General features: G+C 37.9%; 1 protein-coding gene across 2 annotated transcripts in view; it reads left to right on the top strand.

The window, feature by feature from the left end:
- Positions 1–25,013, top strand: part of LOC127416815 (FERM domain-containing protein 5) — a 186,717-nt gene extending 161,704 nt beyond the window's left edge. Inside the window, exons 6-15 of one of the 2 annotated variants that reach the window (XM_051656367.1) lie at positions 1,213–1,336; positions 6,694–6,781; positions 7,016–7,104; positions 8,759–8,822; positions 8,988–9,079; positions 13,284–13,358; positions 14,670–14,738; positions 14,918–15,024; positions 19,954–20,312; positions 20,492–25,013. In XM_051656367.1, coding sequence (XP_051512327.1) covers positions 1,213–1,336; positions 6,694–6,781; positions 7,016–7,104; positions 8,759–8,822; positions 8,988–9,079; positions 13,284–13,358; positions 14,670–14,738; positions 14,918–15,024; positions 19,954–20,312; positions 20,492–20,539 — 1,115 coding nt within the window. In that variant the 3' untranslated portion in view covers positions 20,540–25,013. Of the gene's footprint in view, positions 1–1,212; positions 1,337–6,693; positions 6,782–7,015; positions 7,105–8,758; positions 8,823–8,987; positions 9,080–13,283; positions 13,359–14,669; positions 14,739–14,917; positions 15,025–19,953 lie in introns of both variants that reach the window. The other variant, XM_051656366.1, reaches the window with a different exon arrangement.
- Positions 25,014–25,078: the final 65 nt, after the last annotated feature.

The raw sequence follows: 25,078 nt of genomic DNA, 5'->3' as shown, positions 1-25,078 counted from the left end.
TCAAGATATCATATAATTTATGTACTGTGCTTTAAACTTAAAATAAATTTTTTTCACAATTTAATAAAAATATTGGTTGGCAGCAGGGGTATAGGTATTCTGCATGTGGTGGTATATACTGATCTGTTAAAGTATGTTTTTATTTTATTTATTTTTTTTTTATTTTTTTGGATGAAGCAGACAATGCATTGTTAGGTTTAGTTGTTTCTGTTGGCTGGAATATCTGAGAAAAAGAAAATATTCAATTTGGCTTATATTTGTTTCTTTGCCAAAATTTCTTTCAAGCCCAGAAATATGAGATTTAAATTTGCTGCCCCACATGAATTAAACTAATATTTTATATCTCACAGAGTAGTGTCCAGGGATGTCTTGGGCATTTGCTCATAGAAGTCTGCAGAGATTTTTAAAGTTCATTCACATGAGAAGGGAAAATTCAAGCTTTGAGGGCAAGTTGGACACTATACTTTTCTTTGACAGGTTGATCCAGGGACTTGTTTAGGAAGACGCAGTTGAATTAAAGATGCTCTGTTCCATCACTTCAGTGCACAGAGTAGTGGTCAGGAAGGCATATGGGTACCAAGAGCAGAAGCAAATGGCATACATTTTTTTTTAAAAAACCTCTCATATTTTTGCCTTACAATAAAAGTAAATGATGCGTGTGGCAAACATTATGCCTAACATCTCCTTTTATGTTCTGTGGAAGAAAGTAAGTCACATACGTTTGAATAACTTCCCTGATAGCACACGTGCATCACCCAGATGTTTATTTGATGTGTGTGTTTACATCTGGATGTCATATTTTTTTGAGGTTGTTTGCTCATCTGCTATATGTCTATAAGACGTTTCCTCTCGGATGTCAATAAGACATTCAGCAAATGTCTTTGAGACGTTTATGATTTAGAATGTTTTTAATCTGATCTTTTTAAGATGTTTAGCAGGTGTTAATTAGCGATGCTTTCCAGATGAAACACTCTTAAACAGACATCTCAGAGACATACGTGTGTTACAGTATCTGGGATGATTCATTCATATTTGGGTGAACTGTCCCTTTAAGTCAACATGTTAGCATGCCCATACGTTTACAAAAACTTGTTTGAAATGAGCGTAAATATAGCACAATGAACAATTGATTTTAGTGACTGCTTTGCTGCTGAGACCTGACACTATGAATGAATGCATGGTGAATGATTGATTTTTGTGACTACTTTGCAGCTGAGATTGGAGATTATGACCCAGGAAAGCATCCAGAGGGCTACAGCTCCAAATTCCAGTTTTTCCCCAAGCACTCAGAGAAGCTGGAGCGAAGGATTGCAGAAATTCACAAGACAGAGTTAATGTATGTGTACTCTTCTAATAATGTATGGGGGGTATTTAATTATACACTTTACATTAAGGTTAAATACATTAACACATGCACATGTAACATGTATAACATTCCAAAAAAGGTTTCAAGAAATAACAATGAATATTGTTTCATGCATTTTTTCATCTTGGAATTCTTGGTTTATGTAAATGTATACATACAATATTGTTCATTGTTAGTTCATGTTAGTTCTTAATGATTTTACATTACACATTTTTAATATTAAACTGTATTAGTGTATGTAGAAATTGACATTATTATAATGGTGAAAAATATTGTTAATTTGTTCATGTTAATTGTTTAATGTTAATGTTTACACACAAACTTATTGTAATGAGTTACCGATACATTTAATAAAAATGAACCAAACAATACTTCCATGGATAGACTATCTAAATGTAAATATTATCATGCACTTTCTCAACTACTCCTAAACTAATTTGTCTTCTCTGAATAGTAAAAACTTACCTCTTTGTTCTCTTTCTCTGGCTCTTGTTGTCTTCACTGGTGATTGAAATCTCAGTTCAAAAGGAAGGATTTATTTGTTTGTTGCAAATATCACTCCATGTTGCTATAATTCACTATAATTCTAGGACTTAATTGAACATTTTCTTGGTTCAAACAGTGCATTTGTGAGTAGGGTTGTTTCTGAAGTAATTTTATTTATTCATTCATTTTAAAAATATTATTCAGTATGACTTGGCTTTTTATCTTATTTTCATTTCAAATAAAACATTACAGTTTTGTTTTTCTTTCTACCGGCCATTGATGATTCTGTAGGGCTGGGAATCGATTCCGAGACATTGGGAATCGAGAATTGCCTTGAAACGTTGGAATTGACTCCAAAGCTGGAGTCGATTTCTTTCAAGGATACTGGTTGATATTTTTAGACTGTGCTTATTTCCTTGACCACTGAATTACTACACATTTCAGAAGCCAAACAGAACTAAAACAATTTACAAAAGAATTATAAAATGGCTGAGTCTTTTGTTGTCCGTCAGCATCTGTAAATCTGGTATTTTTACTTTGGATTAAAATCAAGTAACATGCTAAATTTGTGACGGTAAATTGGCAAACAATAACAACTCCCCGGATGTTACAACACAAGTCTGCAACAAGGAGATGGCAGAGTTCAGTTAGCATCCTAGTTCACATCAATAAATCTCTATGTTAAAGGGGACATATTATGCCCATTTTTACACGATGTAATATAAGTCTCAGGTGTCCCCAGAATGTGTCTGTCAAGTTTCAGCTCAAAATACCTCACAGATCGTTTATTCTACCATGCCTTTATACCCCTGTTTTGTAGCCCTGTTCCAAATGGGCTGTTTTAGTGTCTGTAGCTTTAAAAGCTGCTGCTCCCCACACCCCTTTCTGGAAGTGGGCTGTGCCTTTCCTGCTGGTGCCATGGATACCCTGGCGATAACAATGCAGGAGAATTTAAACAGTTAAAAAATTTATAATAACACAGAGTACACACTAAGTCAATCATCTTACTGTATTGTGCATAACAGAGGTTGAGTTATGAAATATGAAAAACAGCTATAATTGTCGAAAATACCACCATAGTTTCATAATTGTTTTTGAAATAATGACCGGTTTTATTACACTGAAAATCTTCACTGCATGACCACTCAAGCGGGACTGTGGAGGATGCCAGTGAGTTTATATTGTAACCGAAACAGAGCTACAGCTTCATTGTTATGGAATAAGGTAGTTAGGGACTAGTTGCTACAGTACACAAAGCACAGTTTTTTCATGCAAACAAGCAAATTCAGAAAGCCAAATTGCAAACATTAAAAAAGTATGAAGTGCAAATTTACGACTTGCAAATCTGAAGTTGGGTCATGGATAGTTGGTATCGATCCATCCGTGATCCTTAGCTTTGAAGCAGATTGTGTTGACCATCGTTGATGAAGCAGTCCGAGTTAGCACAAGCGGCTCTAGTGAAAAGATAAATATGGCGGACTGTGCGCTGCTCACTCAGGTTTTCACAGTGGCGATTTCTCAGGCCAGCAAAGCCTTCTCTGCTGGCGTAACATGCCTAATAAATAAAAAAAATGTCATCCTTTCATTCTCATTGACCTTTTTGCGTATGTATTTTCAACCGCTTTCCACTCCTAATTCATCTACAAATGAATAGCAAAAAACTAAATGTTTATCCAATCAGAATTTATTCCTCGATGCTTACTGTGTCACAAATCGCATACCCGAAGCCATGCTCCTTAGCCGAAGCAGCACGTGAGTCTGAGCTCCACCCTGTCAGGCCTTCAGAATTTCCATAGAATCCCTCAACACTGCAGTGAATAGGCATCTAAAGTCAGATTGTCAGATTCATCAGCCAATCAGATTGATTTATTTGTTCTTGGTGGGTGTGGTCTTTAGGATATGTCCCAGTCCAGGCCTTCTAGCTGGCCTTGTGTGACACAATCATGCTTTAAGTGATGTATGTAATTTGAAAGCGAAGTGTGCAAGATCTTGCTGACGAGTCGGCAGTCATCACTGCTGTTATTACTGTTGAGAAAGAGATCCTTATGGATTTAAAAACCTGAGATGTTCTGCATGATCATGTGATTGATTAATTAAAAAGGAAATGAGGGCTGATTTTCACTTCAAGCTAAATGGTAAGTGCTTTTTGCATTGTTATAGCAACATCAGGAGTTTTCTAAGTGTAAATTAGGCTGCTGGAGCATTCAGTGTCAGATCAAGTTTTGAAAAGTAACCGTGTACCCTGACGAAATGTATTGCAAATATAATTAAGAAAGCTTTTTCTTGCTATTAGACCTCCTTGGTTCTGGCTTTCGTGCTTGGACCTGTTTTTAAAATGTCAGTTGGTATTATTAGTTGGTATTAGCCACTGGGTGAGGGCGGATCTAAGCTACTCGGGCAGATCTCTTCGCCAACAGCGGGCAATACCTTTCCCCTTTTGACATCATAAGGGGCTGCAAACCTGAATGGCTCCTTTGGAGACACTGTTTTTTATTGATGGGGAAAGGAGGGGATGTTTTTTTTTTTTTTTTACCATATTTCGTGGTTGTCGACACACACTGAGGACACATAATTATGTAAAAAAAAAATTGAAAAAAATGGATTTTGCATATGTCCCCTTTAAAGTTTAAATGACAATGTGCTGCACTTATAAAAGTGAGAATGTAATGCTTCTCTACTCGTTCTGGACATTTTTACAGTGTTTTAAAAACTTTTACACAGATATTTTTGTATTAGCCTACATTTTACACAATTTTACATTAAAATTATTTTATGAAATCAAATTAAAAAACAGAAAGTTTTAGTACAACAACCTGCATTTTTAAATAAAACAAGTGTATTGTTTGGACATTTTATTCAGTGTACAAAAGGTAGTAGACCGTTACTGTACATTCTAATGTAAACCTATTTCTAAACAAGAACTCATGAGTGGAAACAGACAATTTCAATGTAGGTAAAATGGGGCTTTTATGATTATTTGCGGTAGTTCTTCGAAATACAGCCGAGTCTACTCAAACTTCCCTCAAATTTATCTCATGGGACTGAAGCATCGCGCTTTGGTATGAGTATATAGGCCCTGATTTAATTTTAGAATGGACTTATTAATAGTAAATGTCATTCATGCTATTATAAATAGTGCAAAGAACGTTTAGCAGTGAGCTGTTTATTATGAGATTTAACTTTACCTTTTTTTTTTTTTTTTTTTTTTTTTCGGAATAGAAAAATAATCGAAACTATGAGTTTGGAATCGACTCTTGGAATCAAAATCGGAGTCGATTCCCAAATTTCTGGAACCGAACAGCCCTATGATTATGATAAAACACGCCCACAGCCTATTATCTTTGCTATAGTAACGAACTCAACTTCCAAGCGTGTCTGATTGACAGGTAAAATACACAATTGTATTTCAACTTCGTTGTAAGAATTGTAGTTATTTTTCATTATTTCAGAAAACAACTTGCTTCATACATTCGAATAAACTGCATTAAGTTAAAGAGGGTAAACTTTCTTATTCAACTGAACTGTACACAAGCATTTTTGACACTTATATTCGCTGCGCTCTGTCGTGCACGGAATGAATGCGCGTCCTTGAACGTCCTTGTTTTTCTATACAGGCATGTACTAGACGGACGTCTTTGACTGTTGCACCGTGAATTGCTGCTTTTTCCCACGTCAGCGGCAGCAATGTAAATTGCAAAAGTGCCAATATATTATAGTAGATGTTTCACTGGTTACTGTTTTCATGAAGGGCTTTTAAGAGTGTGAAATACGCATGTATATTAGACTTACTGTACTTGTCACAAAACTCTATGATCAACCAATTATTGAGTATGATTCCTGCACACTGTGTCTACTGCTGCCCTCTGGTGTTTGACCGTTCCATGACGAGAGCAGCCCTAATAATCTTATGGAAACTATCTTCAGAATGTAGAGCGGGGCTGCCAGTTTAGATCTTCCAAAATGTTCCAGTAAGTTAATCCTGTGATCTGAGAGTTTTCACTTTCTCTCGATGTTAAGAGTGGCTTTTCTTCTCTGATTTGTGTTGAAATACAAGGCAGACGGTCTTGTTACATTACGGTCTTGAATGTTGAATAAAACATGAATTGGGAAGAGGTTTCCTAGAGTGATGATACTAGTCTGGCTGAATTGCTTTCTGTGTTGTGACCACTAATCAGTGCGGTTCAAGTGTAAAGTGTCAAAACAGATCTATACAAAACATTGCCTTTTTATTCTGGACAGATGATTTCTTCAAAAAGTTGTGATGTATTTCCAACTTGTTAAGGATACACATTAGGTACAATGCTGATTCAGTCCATTCTGTATCTTAAAGACTTGACAAATCGCTTGACAAGCAGGTTTCTGCCCTGTGTTAATTTATTTCCTATTGAAACAGGAAGTTTTGGCAAGACATATTGGAGGACTCCTCCCTTTCTTTAAAATAGCCAACAGGCTTAGTTATGTCACAGCTATTAACCATAATTTGCAACTTGCTAGTCATTTGCAGGTGAGGGACATTCTCACTCTAGAGAGCATTTGATTGGATTAAAATCTGAAGTACAGCATGAGTCATCAATGTTTTTGCTCCATTTTCCAAGAGAATGACTGATGGAAGTGATAAAGGCCTTTACATTTTAAAACCATATATCTGGGGGAAAAAAATGAATTTAGTCAACATATTGTGGTTTACTAGCATGTAGAGGACATAGACTAGAAGCCACTATACTGTCATTTTGATTTCATGGGGTCCTTATGACAGTCTTGAAATGTAACTGGGGACTCTTTTCTGGCTGATTGTTCCATCATTAAATGACACAGATGGTGTTTTTGGTGTTGTTTTGCAGAGGTCAGACTCCAGAAACAGCAGAACTGAAGTTCCTGCAGAAAGCACAAATGCTTGAAACATACGGTGTGGATCCTCATCCGTGCAAGGTTTGATGGCGCTATCTAACCCATGTATAGCTTGGATCCAGAAGCTATTGTCAGTAGTTTCCACAGTATATAAGCCCCAAACTACCTGCCTTTTAGATGCTGAACGTAAGGGAAACTATATTTTTCATAAGCCTGACAATAACAGTGTGAAAGCTGTGCTGTTGTGCTCACTGGATAGTCTTCCTACTGAGAAGTGAAGGTGACGTGGTTCTCTTCTATCGCTTTTCATCACAGGATGTTTCTGGGAACCCAGCCTTCCTTGCCTTCACTCCGTTCGGTTTTGTTGTGCTTCAAGGGAACAAGAGAGTCCATTTCCTCAAATGGTGAGTGACTAAACTTGCCTCTTTTCCCCACCAAACTTCTACTGATGTCTTCGGGGCTGAGTAAACACAGATACATATACACATGCATTGTGAGACTGAAAATAATGAGTCATTTTCACCTAGAGACGGGCTCTGAGTATACAAGTCACAGCTGGTTTTATTATATTGTATTATATGTTCCTGGCCGAAAGGGCCCGGCCATCTGCTTCTGTCTGGGCCGTTACAGCAGACAGGTGTCCAATTATCCTTCAGCAGATCTACCTCCAGAGGGCATGTTTAAAGTCAGCTGGCCACAACAAGCCTGTGCTGACTGTCAATACAAAGAGAACGAAAAAGCGTAAAATGCTGTCCATTGTGCTGTCTTTCTTTGTCTGACTGTCTCTTGGTTTTGTTGTATGTGGATTATTCTGTATTGTACATATACTTCACAACTGAAGCAATCTAGCAACTGTGCAGTACAGTATAACAATTTCTAGTTCTAAAGGATAAATTCTTTATACTTTTGATTAAAATTTTATGAATGTGTTTCTTTACTTTTTTAAACTAATTTTTAAGATTGTTGAAATGCAATTTATCCAACTAATTCACCAAAACTGAAGAATGTCATCACCATCATACACATCAAAAATCCACACTATCATAAAATGTACCAAAATCTCGATTGTTGATCAAGGCCACGATATTATCCTTATTCCAGAACATGTGATACATTTTAAAATAGTGTGTTTGTTATCTTTAACATAGTAAACATATTTTGAAGATGTTTCATTTAAAATTTCAAGTAGCTAAAAGTGCCCCTAGTTGAAAAATCACTCACAAATTAAATAGCTTTGTCTCCTCTGTCTCTATTTGTGGGGAAAAAATCAACAGGAACGGAGCACTGTGGTCTCACATGCTATAGCAGGTTGCTGCACAGCTTTTAAAGACCTTTTTTAATACCCGAAAAAATAAAATTTATAATACTTATTCTATAATAATACTGTCCATACCAGAACAAACCGACAACCCTGAAAACCCTGACCCTGGTAAATCAAATTTCATGTAATTAGATAAATTGAGCTGATTTTTGTACAGTTGTCAGTGTGTTGTTTAGCCTACTGTAACAGGGGGATTAAAATGGGAAAGGAGGAGGCGGGAACCGGATGAACCATCAAAGTAATATTTAATGAAAACTTAAACAAAAAGACACAAACATAAACACACACACAGCAGCTGCGTGTGTCTCTCTCTCTCGAACTGCCGCATCCGACTCGTCTTTATCCCTCTCCTCGGCTGATTAGCCCAAATTTTTATAAAATTGTAAGCTTCAGATTTTTGCTTTTTTTTTAAGAAAAGGAGGGATGAGTCTTAATTACATTTTTGTGGTATTCAACATTGTCACAAATTCTGTTGACTTGCACAAAATTCTTGCTTAACTTGTATTGAACCCAGAACATTCCTTTAAGTGTGCAGCCTAAAATCTACCTCAATCAGAAATGATAATTAAGACTTTTTGTATATCATTTAAGATTAAGCCTTTTATTTAGAAAAGTGAATTTAAGACATTTTAAGACTTTTTAAGAACCCGTGGGAACCCTGTATAGTACTTGCTGTGTTTGTCTAATTATTTTATTGACCTGTCTTTGTTCTATAAATCCTTCTTTATCTTGAACAGGAATGAGGTGACCAAACTGAAGTTTGAGGGAAAGACATTCCATGTATATGCAAATCAGAAGGAGGTGAGAGCAGTAATCATGCAAACATCGGTGGAGTTGAACAGAATTACAATATACAAAAGTCCTCTATGATAATAGAGACACAATCTATGTACATTTAATAATTCTCTTTAATGACAGTGCTGTATCAGTGCACTTTTAATGATAATGACTTACTTTTATGCACAGGACAAAAAGATAATCTTGACATACTTTGCACCAACACCAGAGGCCTGCAAGCACCTTTGGAAATGTGGTGTTGAAAATCAAGCCTTCTACAAGTGAGTTTCAAGGACTCTTTTTAATTTGGAGGCATATTTGCTTGGTTAGAATAGAGAAATCCTTTATTTTTAGCCTTTCAAATTGAGGAGAATGCAGGCAAAAGGTGGGGTGGGGGGATGAAAGAGAGGGAACAGAACAGGGCCGGACCTGGACATGACCCAGGTCAGCTTTAAACCTGGGTCCCCCAATGAGCCAACAGCTCATTTACAGTATATATTGTGAGCAAGTGAGCTACCTTTTGTGCCACAGCTGAGCTCCGTCTTGAGATACTTCAGAAAGGGCAACTGCACAATAAACTAGTTGCAGCAATAATGTGTCCCTTTTTTAGCACTTCCAAATTGCCAACACTGTCATTTCCTTTCCCCAAGGTGTGATATTTACAGTAAGACTGCTAATTAAGCCAATTTCCATTGCAGTGTAACTTATAGCACAAGACTCAACTGCAAGTGTTGTCTCGACACTTGTGTCTAGATATCGTAATTGGGTTGTAACCTCACAGGGGGACATCATATGGAACAGCCATGTGTCCAGAATGACCTTTATTGAATGAGCAATGAGAGACATGAGGCTGAGCATTCTGCTGGCTCATCCGGAGGGACGCCCGTGGTCATTTCAGTCACGGCTGTTTGTACATGTCCTTGCACACTCCATGGGAAGTGTTTAAAGCAACCTGCAGCTCAAGACAGACTGCAGTGTTACGGATGAGCAGGCCAGGTTTCTGAAACAAGAGACCAGTTTTACAACACTGTGGAGTCACCGCTGATATTTGTCTCCATCGTTTTTTGATGAATGATTTTGGCTGACCAAGGTGACATCTTTGGAACGATAGTCTGTTTCGGGGCGCTCCTCATGAAGTGTTTTAGGAAAAGAGGATGGTGTAAGCACTAAATTGGCAAGGCACTCACAAACGTGTGAATTCATTCCTCTGGAGGAAAGAGAAATGGTTAGCCGTAGTTAAAGTTCCCCAGAGAGGTAGAATTTGAGGCAGGTGAAGTAAGATGAAAAAATTGAAAAGTGAGTTTTATGTTGCACAAAGGATGTATTTGGGGAAGGAGATCCCAAACTTGGTGATGAAAAGCCTGAATAAAATGTTCTCCAGAGGCTGACTGAGCCAAAACACTCAAGCTCTGCCAGCGGTTTCATTACGAGGTTTAGACAAAGAATGTACAAGCTTTAGGAACAAAACTTCTTTTAGCAGAAAATCATCAGGGGTGGGAAGTACGACCAAAATCGTGTATCACAGTTTGAGTAATTTTATATCACTATAACAGTATATATTATGATATTTTGTCCTGGAAATTAAAAATGCTATATATATTAAAAAATTGTATTGTAAATCCTTTTTGGAAAATCTAGTTAATTAAACACTTAAATTTGTATGATACACACATTTTATTTGTATGTAAATACACTTAAAATTTTATAAATGTCTTTGCATTATATAACAAAATATCAAACCAAGTGGCATTTATTGTAAAAAGAGATACTGCCTTTTTAGGCTGTATACGGAGGTAGAATACAAATAAGGTGATTGCACAAGAGATAGCACAAATATAGCAACAGTTTCAAAGCAAAACATTTACCAAAAAACATTTGTTAGATTTCAGAATGAAAAAGCAATAGTTAAATTGCTCAATGAAGACAAAAAAGTACTGTGTGTGTGTGTGTGTGTATATATATATATATATATATATTATACACTGGCGGCCAAAAGTTTGGAATAATGTACAGATTTTGCTCTTATGGAAAGAAATTGGTGCTTTTATTCACCAAAGTGGCATTCAACTGATCACAATGTATAGTCAGGACAATAATTACATGAAAAATTACTATTACAATTTGAATTTTTTTTCAGAACTTCTTAAACTACTTTGAAGATTTCTCATCAAAAAAATCCTCCACGTGCAGCAATGACAGCTTTGCAAATCCTTGGCTTTCCAGCTGTCAGTTTGTTCAGATACTCAGGTGACATTTTACCCCACGCTTCCTGTAGCACTTGCCATAGATGTGGCGCACCTTGCAGTCTAACTGATCCCACAAAAGCTCACTGGGGCTAAGATACATAACACTCTTTTCCAATTATCTTTTGTCCAATGTCTGTGTTTCTTTGCCCATGCTAACCTTTCCTTTTTCTTTTTCTGTTTAAAAAGTGGCTTTTTCTTTGCAATTCTTCCTATAAGGCCTGCACCCCTGAGTCTTCTCTTTACTGTTGTACGTGAAACTGGTGTTGAGCGGGTAGAATTCATTGAAGCTGTCAGCTGAGGACATGTGAGGTGTCTATTTCTCAAACTAGAGACTCTGATGTACTTATCCTCTTGCTTAGTTGTACATCTGACTTTCCACATCTCTTTCTGTCCTTGTTAGAGCCAGTTGTCCTTTGTCTTTGAAGACTGTAGTGTACACCTTTGTAGGAAATCTTCAGTTTTTTGTCAATTTCAAGCATTGTATAGCCTTCATTCCTCAAAACAATGATTGACTGACGAGTGTCTAGAGAAAGCTGTTTATTTTTTGCCATTTTTGACCTAATATTGACCTTAAGATATGCCAGTCTATTGCATACTGTGGAAACTCACAAACACAAACACAATGTTAAGTTTCATTTAACAAACCAAATAGCTTTCAACTGTGTTTGATATAACGGCAAGTGATTTTCTAGTACCAAATTAGCAATTTAGCATGATTACTCAAGGATAAGGTGTTGGAGTGATGGCTGCTGGAAATGGGGCCTGTCTAGATTTGATCAAAAATGACTTTTTTCAAATAGTGATGGTGCTGTTTTTTACATCAGTAATGTCCTGACTATACTTTGTGATCAGTTGAATGCCACTTTGGTGAATTAAAGTACCAATTTCCTTCCGAAAACAACAAAATCTGTACATTATTCCAAACTTTTGGCAGCCTGTGTGTGTGTGTGTGTGTGTGTGTGTGTGTGTGTGTGTGTGTGTATATATATATATATATATATATATATATACACACACACAGTGTATAAATTATAATATTATAAATAAAGTACTATACTTATATAGTATATTATACATGTATATTTAAATGTTTCACCCATTTGATGACATGCCATTTCAACCTTTACTTTTGGCTACAATAGATCTTCCTTTAAGCAGAATTTTATTTTACTTTGTGAACGACCTCTGTGTGTGGTCGGGAAAGGAGGAAGCTGGTGCTGGATGCACATTCAACAAACTTTAATCAGACACCACATCAAATTGAAAACATAGTGACATAAACACACAGTTTTAATGTGTCTCTCTCTTTCGGCGTCTTTTCCCGACTGCAGCTCTGCTCCCGGCTTTATCCCCCACCTACACACAGCGTCATCACTCACAGCTGGGCAAGATCATTCGTCCCAGACGCACACCTTGGCCTCGCTCCTCTCCGTCCTCACTCCGCCTTGCCTGGCCTGCCACACTCCCCCATCGCCTGATTCAGGCCGGGGACCTATCCGGCCTGTACTTACTCCACTCAGACACCGCTCTAGGGGAAGGAGAGGGTGGGGATGCGAGAGAAGGAGAGAGCACGAGAGGGAGGGAGAAAGAGGGGGAGAGAGAGAGAGAGCGAAGAGACAGACAATATTCTTCTTCGGCTCCCGGAGGCATGCCACCCACCCGGTCCTCAGCCGCTCCTCCGCCCCCTGGCGGACGGCAGCGGGCTCCTTTGCCTCCTGGTGGCCTGCAACGGCTCCTCCACCCCCTGGCGGACGGCAGCGGCTTCTCCATCTCCTAGCGGATGGCAGCAAGCTCCTTCACCCCCTGGCGGACGGCAGTGGCGAGTTGTCCCAGACAGCATGCTCTTCCTCCTTTCCCGGGTTTCTGCACCTGTGTGAATGACCTCTGGTGCAGAAGGAAAAAGGAAAAGAGAAAGCTGCACATTCAATGAACTTTAACGACACCACATCAAACAAAAAACATAGCGACATGAACACACAGTTTCAATGTGTCTCTCTTCCAACTGCAGCTCTGCTCCCGGCTTTATCCCCCACCTACTCACGCCATAATCACTCACAGCTGGGCAATAAAATTTACCCCATGGGCACACCTCAGCCTCGCTCCTCTCCATCCTCGCTCCACCCCGCCTGTCCTGCCACAGACTTCTTTTTCATACAAATGTGTCTAATTGTGTTTTTTGTGCACAAGAAAAATTCTGAAGTCCTTAAGAATGTAACCATTCCTCTCTGTCACTCCTCAGGTTGGATAAGTCCAGCCAGGTTCGTACGGTGTCCAGCAGTAACCTGTTTTTCAAGGGGAGTCGTTTCCGCTACAGGTGAACAGACAGTCACAGCACAGGTCACTGCAGAAGGACTGCTATAGCCTCAGAGGCATCTCACAGAGGGACAGACCCCCTGCTCCAAAAACAACCTACTTTACTCGTCACAGTCACATAAAGGTGGCTTCTTTGGAGCCAATGCACCAAAACCTTCTGCGGATGTAGCTGTGTACACAGGCCACCGTTTAGACACAAGTGTTTAATAACGGCAATTATAACAGATGAATGGAGCCATCGGGGCACTTAAACAAACAGTAACCAGTAACAATTATTATAGTGGGCTCACAGACTCAAGCAACTACAGTAATAAGAAATTGATAAGTTAATTCCTCACTCCTTTACAAGGACAGACAGGATTTTAAAGCATTTAAAGACTCTGTGGGTGAGCGTTTTTGTTAGGAGAAAAGTGGTTCAGTCACAGACTCAGAGACACAGATTGAGTTAGGAGAGGTGACTCAATAAGGTTAATCTAATTCCTGAGCTTCATAGACTCTAGTGGCAGTGGTCGCCACCACTCAAAGTCACAGAAATCACAGTTCCCATCGAAAACATCAGCGGTTGAGAGGATTTGAACATGGTTGGAAGCAGTTGCCATTTTATCCTGAACTTTTTAGCAATTTCTTCAGGTTGATTTTGATAGATGATGCTAGTTTCAGAAGTTGGTTTATGGCAAAAAAGTTCTCATCCATTTAAAGTGGGCAGTGTTTTCACTCTGGCTGTGAGAGTTAGGGCATGTCTGCACTTATACATTTTAAGTTGAAAACTCTCTTTTTTCATGTCCTAATGTTTTCTAAAGAATACGGTACTAGAAAGAATTTTCTAAATCTCACTTTTCTAAGAACACAATACTCTTTCACTGAAAATGGATGAGAGGCGTAAACGTAGCTAAATCAATGCATCTTCAGTTGAAATGTATTAGTGTGGATGGGGCCTAAAACTTTTCTCTGTAAAATGTGAATCCTTAGATTATCTCATTCACAATTAATTGTATACAAGTGTCCTTGTTAGCTCACACTACATTTCTGCCAGACTCAAAAGGTGCAAATGCACATAAATGTGTTACAACCTCAATCTAATGTTGACGAATCCAGATTAATCTAAATGAAAAAGTGCTTGCCTACAGTTACTAATTAGAATAATAGACACCCAAACAATCTCCATTTAAAAGCTTTTATCCTGAGTTTAGAAAAATAAGTCGAAATAAATCATGATTTCTGCATGAAAACACATTTGCAAACAGGATTTATTCACAAATTTGTCCGGACACATTGTTTGTAACTGAGACCAATTGCTTTTGTTTCATTGCAGTGGAAGAGTAGCCAAAGAGGTCATGGAGCAGAGTGCAAAAATTAAACGAGAACCTCCAGAAATACACAGGTATGCATGAGTTCACATTTGTATGACTGTTAACTGTGTAATTGCTTACACTGGGTCAGGGTCTTGGGTGGTGACATCATGTGTGTGTGTTTTGATTGATGCTTGTATGTGAAGGGCGTACTGTAATGAAATAAATCAGGGTGTTGTTGATACAGTACAGTGTGTTTATGTGGTCACAGGGCTGGCCTGGTGCCCAGCAGAAGCTGTCCGTCCATTACTCATGGGCCGCGACTGAGCAGTGTACCGCGCACCCGCCGGAGAGCCGTACACATATCCATCATGGAAGGTGAGAGTCTAGTTCAACCAATTAACCTGAGTCCAACTCAATACGCTGAAACCAATGAAATAACGAAACCCTGAAACTAAATGTTGCACTAAATGTTAAAGTACTGAATGGTTTGGAATATCATCAAAGTGCTGTGGGGAAACAGCAAGCCTTCAATTTAGAATTTACAATGTAAAAAGTGCCTAACCTATAATAATAATAATAATAATAATAATAATAATAAACATTTAAAGTTACTCAAAAAGTCAAAGAAACCAAGTTAGCCTGAACTTAACTGAAATACCACATTTAAGGAATGTTCTTGCATGTTTGGTCAGCTTATATTTTAGAAGATATTTTGATAGTTGATGAATAACATGGACATGAAATTTTAATTTGCATCAAGATTTTACATTAAAATTAATATAAATATGCAAATAAGAAAGAGTTTATTTTAGTGACTGTAACTAGTTACCATTTCTTTTATATTTTTCACCCTTTTCAATTAGCTTTTAGGTTTTTTGCGGTTCATTTAAATGGGCCTGTGATGTGACAAATTACTTTTTAATTGTACAAATATTCCCTGTAGTCTCTCAATTAATATGAGGTCATAAGAGCTGCATGCATAGTAATTAAAAGTAATTAATAATTGTTTTCCACACACATACAGTACACATTAATCACAGGAGTAATCTGAAGCTGACCAAGTCCTCTATATGGGAGTGGAATTGCAGGAGTCCCTGTCAGTCAGGCAACTCTATTTCTGTGCCAGCTGTGTACAGTTAGTACAATACGCTGCCCTGTGGCACCAGCAGTGCCATCTTGTCCCACCCATCCAAGGCTTACCAGTGTCCCTCTGCCCACCGCAGATCTGGCATTCATCACAAGCATCACAACAGAGTACTGCCCACTTTTAAAAGGCTACAACTGTGTTTGCACTGTACATAGATAAGGTGTTGTTCAATCTCTGGTCACTGTATTCTCTCTAACTGTGTTTTAACTAAGTAGAGGTAATCTTCAAATGTTGCGAAGAGCCTTCTAGTGCAGATAGCTCAGAGAGCTGGGGAGGATAAAGTCAACTATTCTACATGTGCTGACTGTGAGTCTTCAGAGTATTAATACCCTCCTCTGAAAATAGACAGGGCCTTTCTGTCCATTTAAGTCACTGGATGTGGGAGGGAGCAGGTGAGGGGCCATACCAGCCTGGGTGGGGTTGAGTCATTGCTGTCTTGGGGTGCCTATTTTTTGTCATGTGCTACCAGTTACTTTTACCAGCACCGCAAAGTCTTTACCCAGCAGCCCACGGTGGAAAGAGGGCACCGGAAACAGGGTTTGTATTTGTTTGCACACTCTCTGAAGAACTACGCCAGCTGCAGACAATCTCATTTGGAACCAAGCATGGTGAAGTGTCTAATCCGCATCACCACACAGGTGAACGTTCACCTGCGCATGATCAACCATTGCTATCGGGATGTAAAGGTTCGGGTGCTGAGTTTGGGGCCTCGCATGCTGGGCAAGGCCCTTGGCGTGCTTCCTCTTTACCCAGCCCTGCAAGACCAGCTACAGGCATCACCTTTGCCAATGACTTCACCTCCTTATGCAATGCCTAGCACACCTTTAGGTAAAGTCTAATGTGTGTTTGTTGCAATACATGCTTGAATGAGTTTGAATTTTAAATCGCATACCATTTTGCATCAGTTTTTCATGGTAGACCATTGATGTTGACAGAATGATGGACAGTGGTATATCCTCACATGTGGGAGCTTTTAAATCATTACTGAATCGGTTGACTGTAGGAAATGCTTTGATTTTCACCTTGATTTTGGGTGGTAAAGGTTTGCCTTTTGTTTATTAGGATGTTTTTTGTTTGTTAGGTTTATATTAGTCTGTTTCAGTAAGACAGTTTGTTTCTGGCTTGTTCTGGTAAAATTTAATTTGATGGGTTAGAATAGAAAGAAGCAGGTAATTTAATCTCAAATGGTGTTGTCTAAAAGCCTGCTCTCTCTGAGTCAGGGGTTATAATAATGAGTTGAGATTGGAGGTGCAAACTGCATAATATAAAAAAAAGGCACACAAAGTTTGGTTACTTCTTCAAATGCCCTGATGAAAAGAAATGTCAGAGGACCTTAAAAGAACTGTAAAGATGCATAAAGTTGGAAGATTTCTCAAGCATGTACTTAAATTCAGTCTATAAATGAAAGACATTCAGTACTGTTGCTACTTTTCTAAAGAGTAGCTGTCTGGCAAAGATAATTGCCAGAGGGCAATGTGAAATACAGCAAGTAGAAAAAGAGCCTTTAGGTAACAGAACTTTGGGGTAAAAGAACCTGCAGAAATCCCATTTTATGTTTCCCGGAAATGGCAGAAATGCACAACACAATGACTACATCCGAAAACGTAGGCAGCTAACTTGCTCTCTAATCAGTTAATGGCTTAACCAACAGCATTTTTGAATGAATGGAACTCGTATGGAAACTGGTCTCAGAACAGTTTGAAAAGCAACTTATTTTCATCCTACCTCCGTATGCAGCCTCAGAAGGCAGTTTTCTGACACTGACAATGTTTGGAGGACTGCACACCAAAACTACAACATCATCCCAGCTGTGAAGTATGGTGAAGGGAGCATCATAATATCAGAACAGCCATTCATCACCTCAAGTTGGGTGATGCAAGGCATTGACACAACAGAAAAAAATCAACAAAGGAATCTATGGAATTACACTGCAGTTTGCATCCAGCCATTAATTCTATTGAAATGACATGGCATAACCTGAAGAGAGCTGAACCCGCAAGGAACACCAGATATCCAGTCCAGTTTTTGCAAAGTCAGACTAATGTAATTAGATAATGCGATATCACAGTATCTCAACTTTGTCCAGCACGGTCTGTATACCGTTAGTCGGTCCACAACTGGCCTCTGTGTAGTGCTTGCTCTGAAAGACATAGGATACTTAGATAGACATAAGAAGACTGTAGATTGACTACACGAAAACCCGCTGAAGCTTGTTTATATCTGTGCATGAAAATATAATGATTGTTGACACAAAGTGCAACCATTTAGTGTAGATTGTATTTTTCTATTATTGTAAGTTGAAGAGCAGAGCACGTTTTTATGAATAATTAATGCAGGAAAACAGTAAATCGAAAGGGTTCACAGGCTTTTTCTAGAAATTGTACTGTTGTTAAATTGCAGGGCTCTTTAAAACCAAATAAATCACAGCTGATTTCTGCTTTGAATTGTTTTGTGCACAAAAGCATGTGCTTTCATGTCTACTTTGATCATTTTTCTCTTTGGAAGGTTGTTTAACATTGTGAACAAGAAGCCTTCGGTAGAGCTGTAAAATGTCACATCATCAAAAGATGGAATCCAAATCCTTCACATCAGAATAGAGATGTAACATCTCTGCAATGACACGCTCAAAAATCTGTTTCTCAGCTGCACTGACTTTCAGTTCCCTTAGAAAAAGGGTATGCAAAAATTGAAGCACAAGGATTTATATGGGAGATTTAATCCATATTCTCACTTTGTGCTCTCTTACTGTGGCAAAATCCTCTTAAGATGAAGCCACTTGAGATGTTTAAGCTGTCATGTTTAAGAACAGAACAACCAATATCTATACTGCAGGATCACTCAGTGTTGGCTTCTGTATACTGTATTATGTTACTTTTATTCTTTTCTGTTCTGTTCTGGTTTAGTTTTTTGTTTTTTTTACTTTTTAGGTCTGTTTAGTATTTTCTTTATCTCTGAATTTCTCTTACTGTTGAAAGCACACTCTGAGCAAAATTATAGCTGGCTAAGATCACAAAATCAGTTTAAGGAAGTGAGCTTAACCTAAGTGAGCATCTGTTTGAGATCCAGCACTTATAACGTTAATATTTTAGAAACAGCTGGGAATACTAAATGCATTGTTGTATTTCTTCACAGAAATCCTATGATCTCTCCTATAGTATTACTTTAATAGACTTTTGTCTATTTAGAACTATAGAGCTGTTTAGCCATGATGTCAGTTTGTAGGCCAGATTCCCTCTGTACAATGTAAAATTATAAGTAAAATGAGGTCTGTAGTTAAAATGATTTGGAGAGACTTTGTTCTAAAACATAAATTACACACAGTTATACATCAAACATGAATTTTGAAGTTGCTGAATAAGGACTACAACAGTTGTCAGTTTTGTCAGGCACGTTCTATATACTCACATGTTTGTTGTAGTTGTAGTCCTTATTTAGCAACTTATTAGCAACATGCGATTTCAATAAAAACATGGAGGCTTCAAAATTGACATTTGAGGGATGACTGTGTAATTTATGTTGTAAGCATCAGAAGCATGAGTCTCTTTAGGTCATTTTAACCATAAACCGTATTTTACTCATCTATCCAAAACTTTGTTTAAAAAAATAAATAAATAAAAAATAAAAAAAATAAGAAATTCCAGAGGGAACCCGATAAAATATTCTGCTAAATGTGAGTAAATGTAAATGTATTATTTTATTCTGTGCCCAGGATAAGAGTCAGAACAGAGTGAAAGGAAATAATAATTTAAGAGACAGCATATTGTCTAACAACTGAATGTTGCATAGTGAGGCCTTGTCATTATGATTTACCTTGTGTTGCTAATTGTTACACTTCAGCAAGTTGGTTCTTTGCCTGTTAATACATGTGATTCCCAATGCTTTCAAGGTGAGGGCTTGCTATCAAGACATACTGTGTCTATCAGAGCAAACAAGCTGGGAAATGTCTTTTCACGTTAGCACCCTGATCCCCTGTACTTTGAGGACATTACTTCAGTCAAGGCGTATGATTCAGTATCTGTGATTGGGTTTCCTTTTGCAGCTGAGTATTCACCACCGACTCCAAAATATCAGTGTAATCTGCCTCTAAAGACTTCATTTTGTCTGCTGTGCTTAAATTGTGATTTGTGTCTTTCCCTTTTTCTCTTCCTACTGTCCAGGCTTGGAATCCTTACGAGATAGTGCACACTCCACTCCCGTGCGCTCTGTGTCCCATGGCGAATCCTTCATCCCACGTTCGCGTAGCCAGGTGACAGATGCTGGTGACGGGACAGCAGTCATCTCGGACGAGACCTACAGTCCATCTGACAGCGTGCTGCCCACGCCAGTGGCCGAGCACAGCCTGGAGCTGGCTGTCTCACGCCAGATCAACGGTGCCCCCTGCAGCATAGAGGAGGAGAAAGAGTCAGAGGCAGGCACGCCCACTGTGGGCGATGTGGCTGAGTTTGGAGCAGACAGTCGAGTGGCGGGCCCCATCTCAAGCGCAGGTGGGGAGGTCGCGCTCAGCGAGGCGGAACAGGTGAATAAGTTTGTTTTAAGTGTACTCCGTCTGCTCCTTGTGACCATTGGACTCCTCTTTGTCTTGCTCCTCCTCCTCATCATCCTCACTGAGTCTGACCTTGACATTGCATTTTTACGTGATATCCGCCAGACCCCCGAGTTTGAGCAATTCCATTACGAATACTTTTGTCCCCTCAGACGGTGGTTTGCCTGCAAGCTCCGCTGGGTGGGCGGGCTGCTCATTAACAAGTGAAAGTGAGGCACTAAAGCAATATAAAGCCTCCCTCGTAGGGTCGAGAAGACGCTAAACACGTGGAGAGAAAAAGAGGAGGGCACCGACCTGTCCCAACCATGAACACAGCTTCTTTCATGATACTCCAGCTGACTTGTGGTGGACCATCAGTCCCACAGCTCCTCTTCTCTGCCACTTTCAGTTTTTTCTCCCCTCTATTTGCATTTTTACTCCTTTTTGTCCTTTATTTTTGTTTGTTTTTTTTAACAAAGACAAAACTTTTTCATTGCGTTTTATTTTTTGCGGGATTTCAGGTCATTTCAGGTATTTTATTTTTTACAAAAAATAATAATAAAAAATGTAATAAAAAAAAAATACATAAAATGTTAATACAAAGAACTGAATTATATTGTTCCTTAAACAGGGATGAAATATTTTGTTGCAACAAGAAAACGTTGCCTTCATTTATATTTATTTTACAATAATGATTATTAAAGTCTCTAATGTGGTGCATTAAGTAAGATGGCAAGGCTTGTTGGCATACAGTACGTACAGTAGGACTGGAAACCTGGAGAATCTGAAATATTGTGGAAAATGGGAGCATAACTTCATGCATAATTCATATCCATCATCAATTTATCATTTAACTTAGTAATTTTCTAAAGGCTGCTATAATTTACCACATTGATGATCAGATCAGAAGAGGGCTATATGTAATGTAAGAATGAGCAAGTTATTTCAAAAGTGAGACAAGGCGAGACTGGATAAGATGTTATTGAATAACACCAATGGGTACTTTTGGGTTCTGAATTTGGTGGCTTGATTTTTTTAGGGTGTCAAATATGTTTTAGGAATGTAATAAGTGTGTAGGCGGCAGCAAGCTGTGAAGTAGAAATAATAATAAAAAATAAAATAAAAATTCTAATGGATACAGAAACATTAATCAGAATAACTTGTGTTCGGTCATGTGACCCAATAGTGTCAATATCTGTGAAAGTATTCATGGTTGACTTAAAAGCAACTAGCACCCATAGAAACAGTCTAACTAGATGTGCAATACTGTAAGGTTTTTATTTGAAATAAATGAGTACATCTATTTATTGGTTTTCCTGAGGATGTGCATTTGCTCTTTTTATTACAATTCATTAATCCGGAGTCTTTTTAAATAGAAACTGTATAAATAAATATTTTGTTTTTTTACTCCGTATCAACCTTGCTCTTAAGTTTGTACTTTATGGATAACATGCTATATTTAATCTTAACAATAACAATGCTGTACTTTTTGTACAATAGTAGCTAGTTTCTTAATATATCGACAGTTTTTCCATGTATATTTTAACAGTACTGAAATGTTATTTTGTTATTAAAGATTAAATTATACCTTTTTTTAGCTGTGTTTCAGATGAGGTCTAGAATTTATGGCATTTCTGCCAAGGGAGACACAAGAAAGATTTTTATCAAGATCTACAGTAGAACCCATGTCCAGTTCTGTCACTTAACCAGCAATGAGAAAACCATATTGACTTCAAATGTTCCTGTGCTTTGTGTATTGGTAAAGGCCCTGCATTTGAACAATATTGATTGCTTTACGCTCAGTTTAGCCAAAAGACTGAGTTTTGGTGTGCTTTTTTTTTTTATTTTATTTTTACAATCAGTGTTATTGGCAATATGTACTAGAAGGCCAGGATTAGTCTATAGTGCACCATGTCCTGATTTATCTAAATAACTGATTTGTCTAAAATGTATTTAGCAATTTATTTGAAGACAGAAATTATTCTCCCAGTGGCATGCCAGTTGGACAGGGATTGTTTATTTCTGATAATACATGATTAGTCTGCCCCTTTGTAACTGTTAATGATGCATTTGTTTTTGTGTGTATGAGAAAGTGAAAAACATAGTGCAAAATACTGAACACACAAGAAAAGACCATTTTTATCTTATTTTGTGTACAGAGAAAGATGCGGGATTGAGAAACAAGTAACATATAGGCAGTGGTAATTACAGTAGTAAAGATGTTGGAAGGGTGATGTTTTAGGACTTACATAGGTATTCACACTACAATAAATTATTATAATTGTCACAGCAGCTTTTGCCTTAAGCATTAGTTTGTGGCAGCTCAAACAGCTTGGTTGTACTCTTCTGGTATGTTATTTTAAATGAACATGCCTCTATCCACCAATTGCAATCTCCTGTTGTCACTTCAGTACAGCCACTATGGTGCTAGGGAATGAATGATTAGTTACCTTCTTAGAATTTACCACTGTGTAAACCTGTAATCAACAGTGGCTGAAATGTGCTATCATTAATTATTAAATTAGCCAGACTGCAATACTGCTAATTAGCCAGCTAATGTGTTTGACTATAAGAATTGGGCAGTCTAGTCACATGCCTTTATATAACAGTTTTGTAGAACTGCTGTCTTCCATTGCTACAGGGGCTGAAGGAAAACCTATTTCAGCTTCAACAAACATGAGATGCATGGAACACTGAACCAGAAATTGTAAGAATCCTCTAATACATGGAAAACATGGGTAAGATGTAGATAAATTCAAAGAAGGAATTTGAAAGGCATTAGAGTTATGCATGTCTCTTACCTTGAAGTATCCATGCATGCATTATTAACATCTCTGATGTGCCAAATAATTATTGTGGTGGCTTATGTCCATTTAAATTTTTATAGAACTTGATTAAAGGGTTGTTTTCACAGTACAATAAGGCAACAGTTGCTCTGATGGCTACCAGCATGTCAATAAGGTTGGGTATTATTTATTTAGAAAATCAAATAAAACTTAATTGGAGACAAATTGCTTTAGCAAGCAATAAAATGCTAGTAAAGGTTTCACAAATGAAGTGGATTTAAGATTTGATCAGATTTTACTTATTGACAGCATTATGTAGCCTCAGCCCTGCATGGCAGCACCATTCAATAAGCAATAACCTGTTGAATTATAGAATAGGGATGAGTGATCTTTTTGATGGTTTGTGGGCTGTTGTGTAGCAAGTCTGACTACCTAAAGTTTTAAAAAAAAGTAAGGAATGAAAACATTTCATTTGAGTTAGACACAAAAGTGTGATTGCCAACAAACCCGGAAGCTAATTTTATAAGATGATTATTTCCAAAATTTGCTACATTTTATACTCATTGTAATCACTCATCATTGTGTTTTAATTCTGAACTGTTAGCCTTCTGGAGTTCTATGTTTCTCTTCGTTCTTGAAATGTTATTGCACAAGTTTCAAAAGGAAAAGCTGCAAGCTAGCACAGGCTCATTTCTAGACTTGTACATCAAGGGCAATCACTACTACTACTTTGTGTCCATGTGAGCTTCTACATTTGTCTCTAGACAGTTTACTTGTACTATACTGTATGGCCAGGTTTGACTGTGATGAATGCACAGGTCCTATAAAGGACACTTGTCAGCTAAATCGGTTCATCATTTCTATAGACAACTAAATGGGTTATTTCATAAGGTCTCTGTGAACGTAAAAAAAAAATGTATGCTTAAATGCTGAAACAGAGGGAGCTGCATTAATGTGCAGTTAAACACCTGCCATGACACTTATCAAATGAAAAGTAGACTTTCATGAGTTTTACACTGCAGATAAAGTACTTCACTAGCTTAAAATATATATTCTGAAACCAAGTGCAAAATGTTATTCAAGTGATCCAGCTTAAATATGAGCCTATTAAAGATGGTGGTTTTAACATTTAAAAATTTTGTAGTTAGATGTTGGTCTGCAATTTTGAAATCTTGTTATTGACTGGCAACTGTTCTATAAGATATAGAGCTGTATTGGTAAATTGAACAGGCACCTCATTTCAAGCAAGGTCAGGATTTCCTCCAGGTTCATAAAGCAGGTGCCTACAGAAGATGGACAAGGGTTTAAATATACAAGAGCCACTTGTTCAGCCTCCGACACTCAATGATAGCATTAGACTGCAGCTATGGGACCTCTAAGATTTTCCGGGTTCATTACTGATAATTATTCTCTCAAACAAACTTTTTTCCCTCATTAACCCAGGGACTTACCATAGCTACATACATAGCTCCTTACATAGAAATTCCCTGATTATTTGGTAAAATCTGACTTCACCTGAACCGTAAAAGTCAGATCCACTGCCACACTGAGATTCAATAAAGATCAGTGGAGGTAACATGCATCACTTACTGTACTGTGTTTTTGTCACTTTGCCAGCCCCCACAGTCCCCTCAACAGCTTCTATGCATAAACAACAATTTGTTTGTGTTTGTGGGTGTGTTTTTCTGTAATCTGCATCTGGACTGGAGGTTGCCATTTAGTTCCTTATTATATAAATAATCAAATATATACAAAATGTGCAAAATGCAGTTCCTGTTAAGTTAGATTCATTCCAAATCACCTTTGTACTGTAGGAAATATTTCATGCAAAATGGTCTTTGAAATTGTTTCACTAATAGTCTCTTGTAACTGGTGCCATGGAAATATTCAAACTTGAAATAAACTTTCAAAAGAGTTTAAGGAATCTTGTGGTTTATAGTTCTGAGTGTAAAATTCTTTAATTACAGGAAATGT

The sequence above is a fragment of the Myxocyprinus asiaticus genome, chromosome 26 (assembly GCF_019703515.2).
Source record: "Myxocyprinus asiaticus isolate MX2 ecotype Aquarium Trade chromosome 26, UBuf_Myxa_2, whole genome shotgun sequence".
NCBI classification, from domain to species: domain Eukaryota; kingdom Metazoa; phylum Chordata; class Actinopteri; order Cypriniformes; family Catostomidae; genus Myxocyprinus; species Myxocyprinus asiaticus.
Note: the sequence above shows the minus strand (reverse complement) of the source record. Positions and strands in the feature narration are given on the sequence as shown.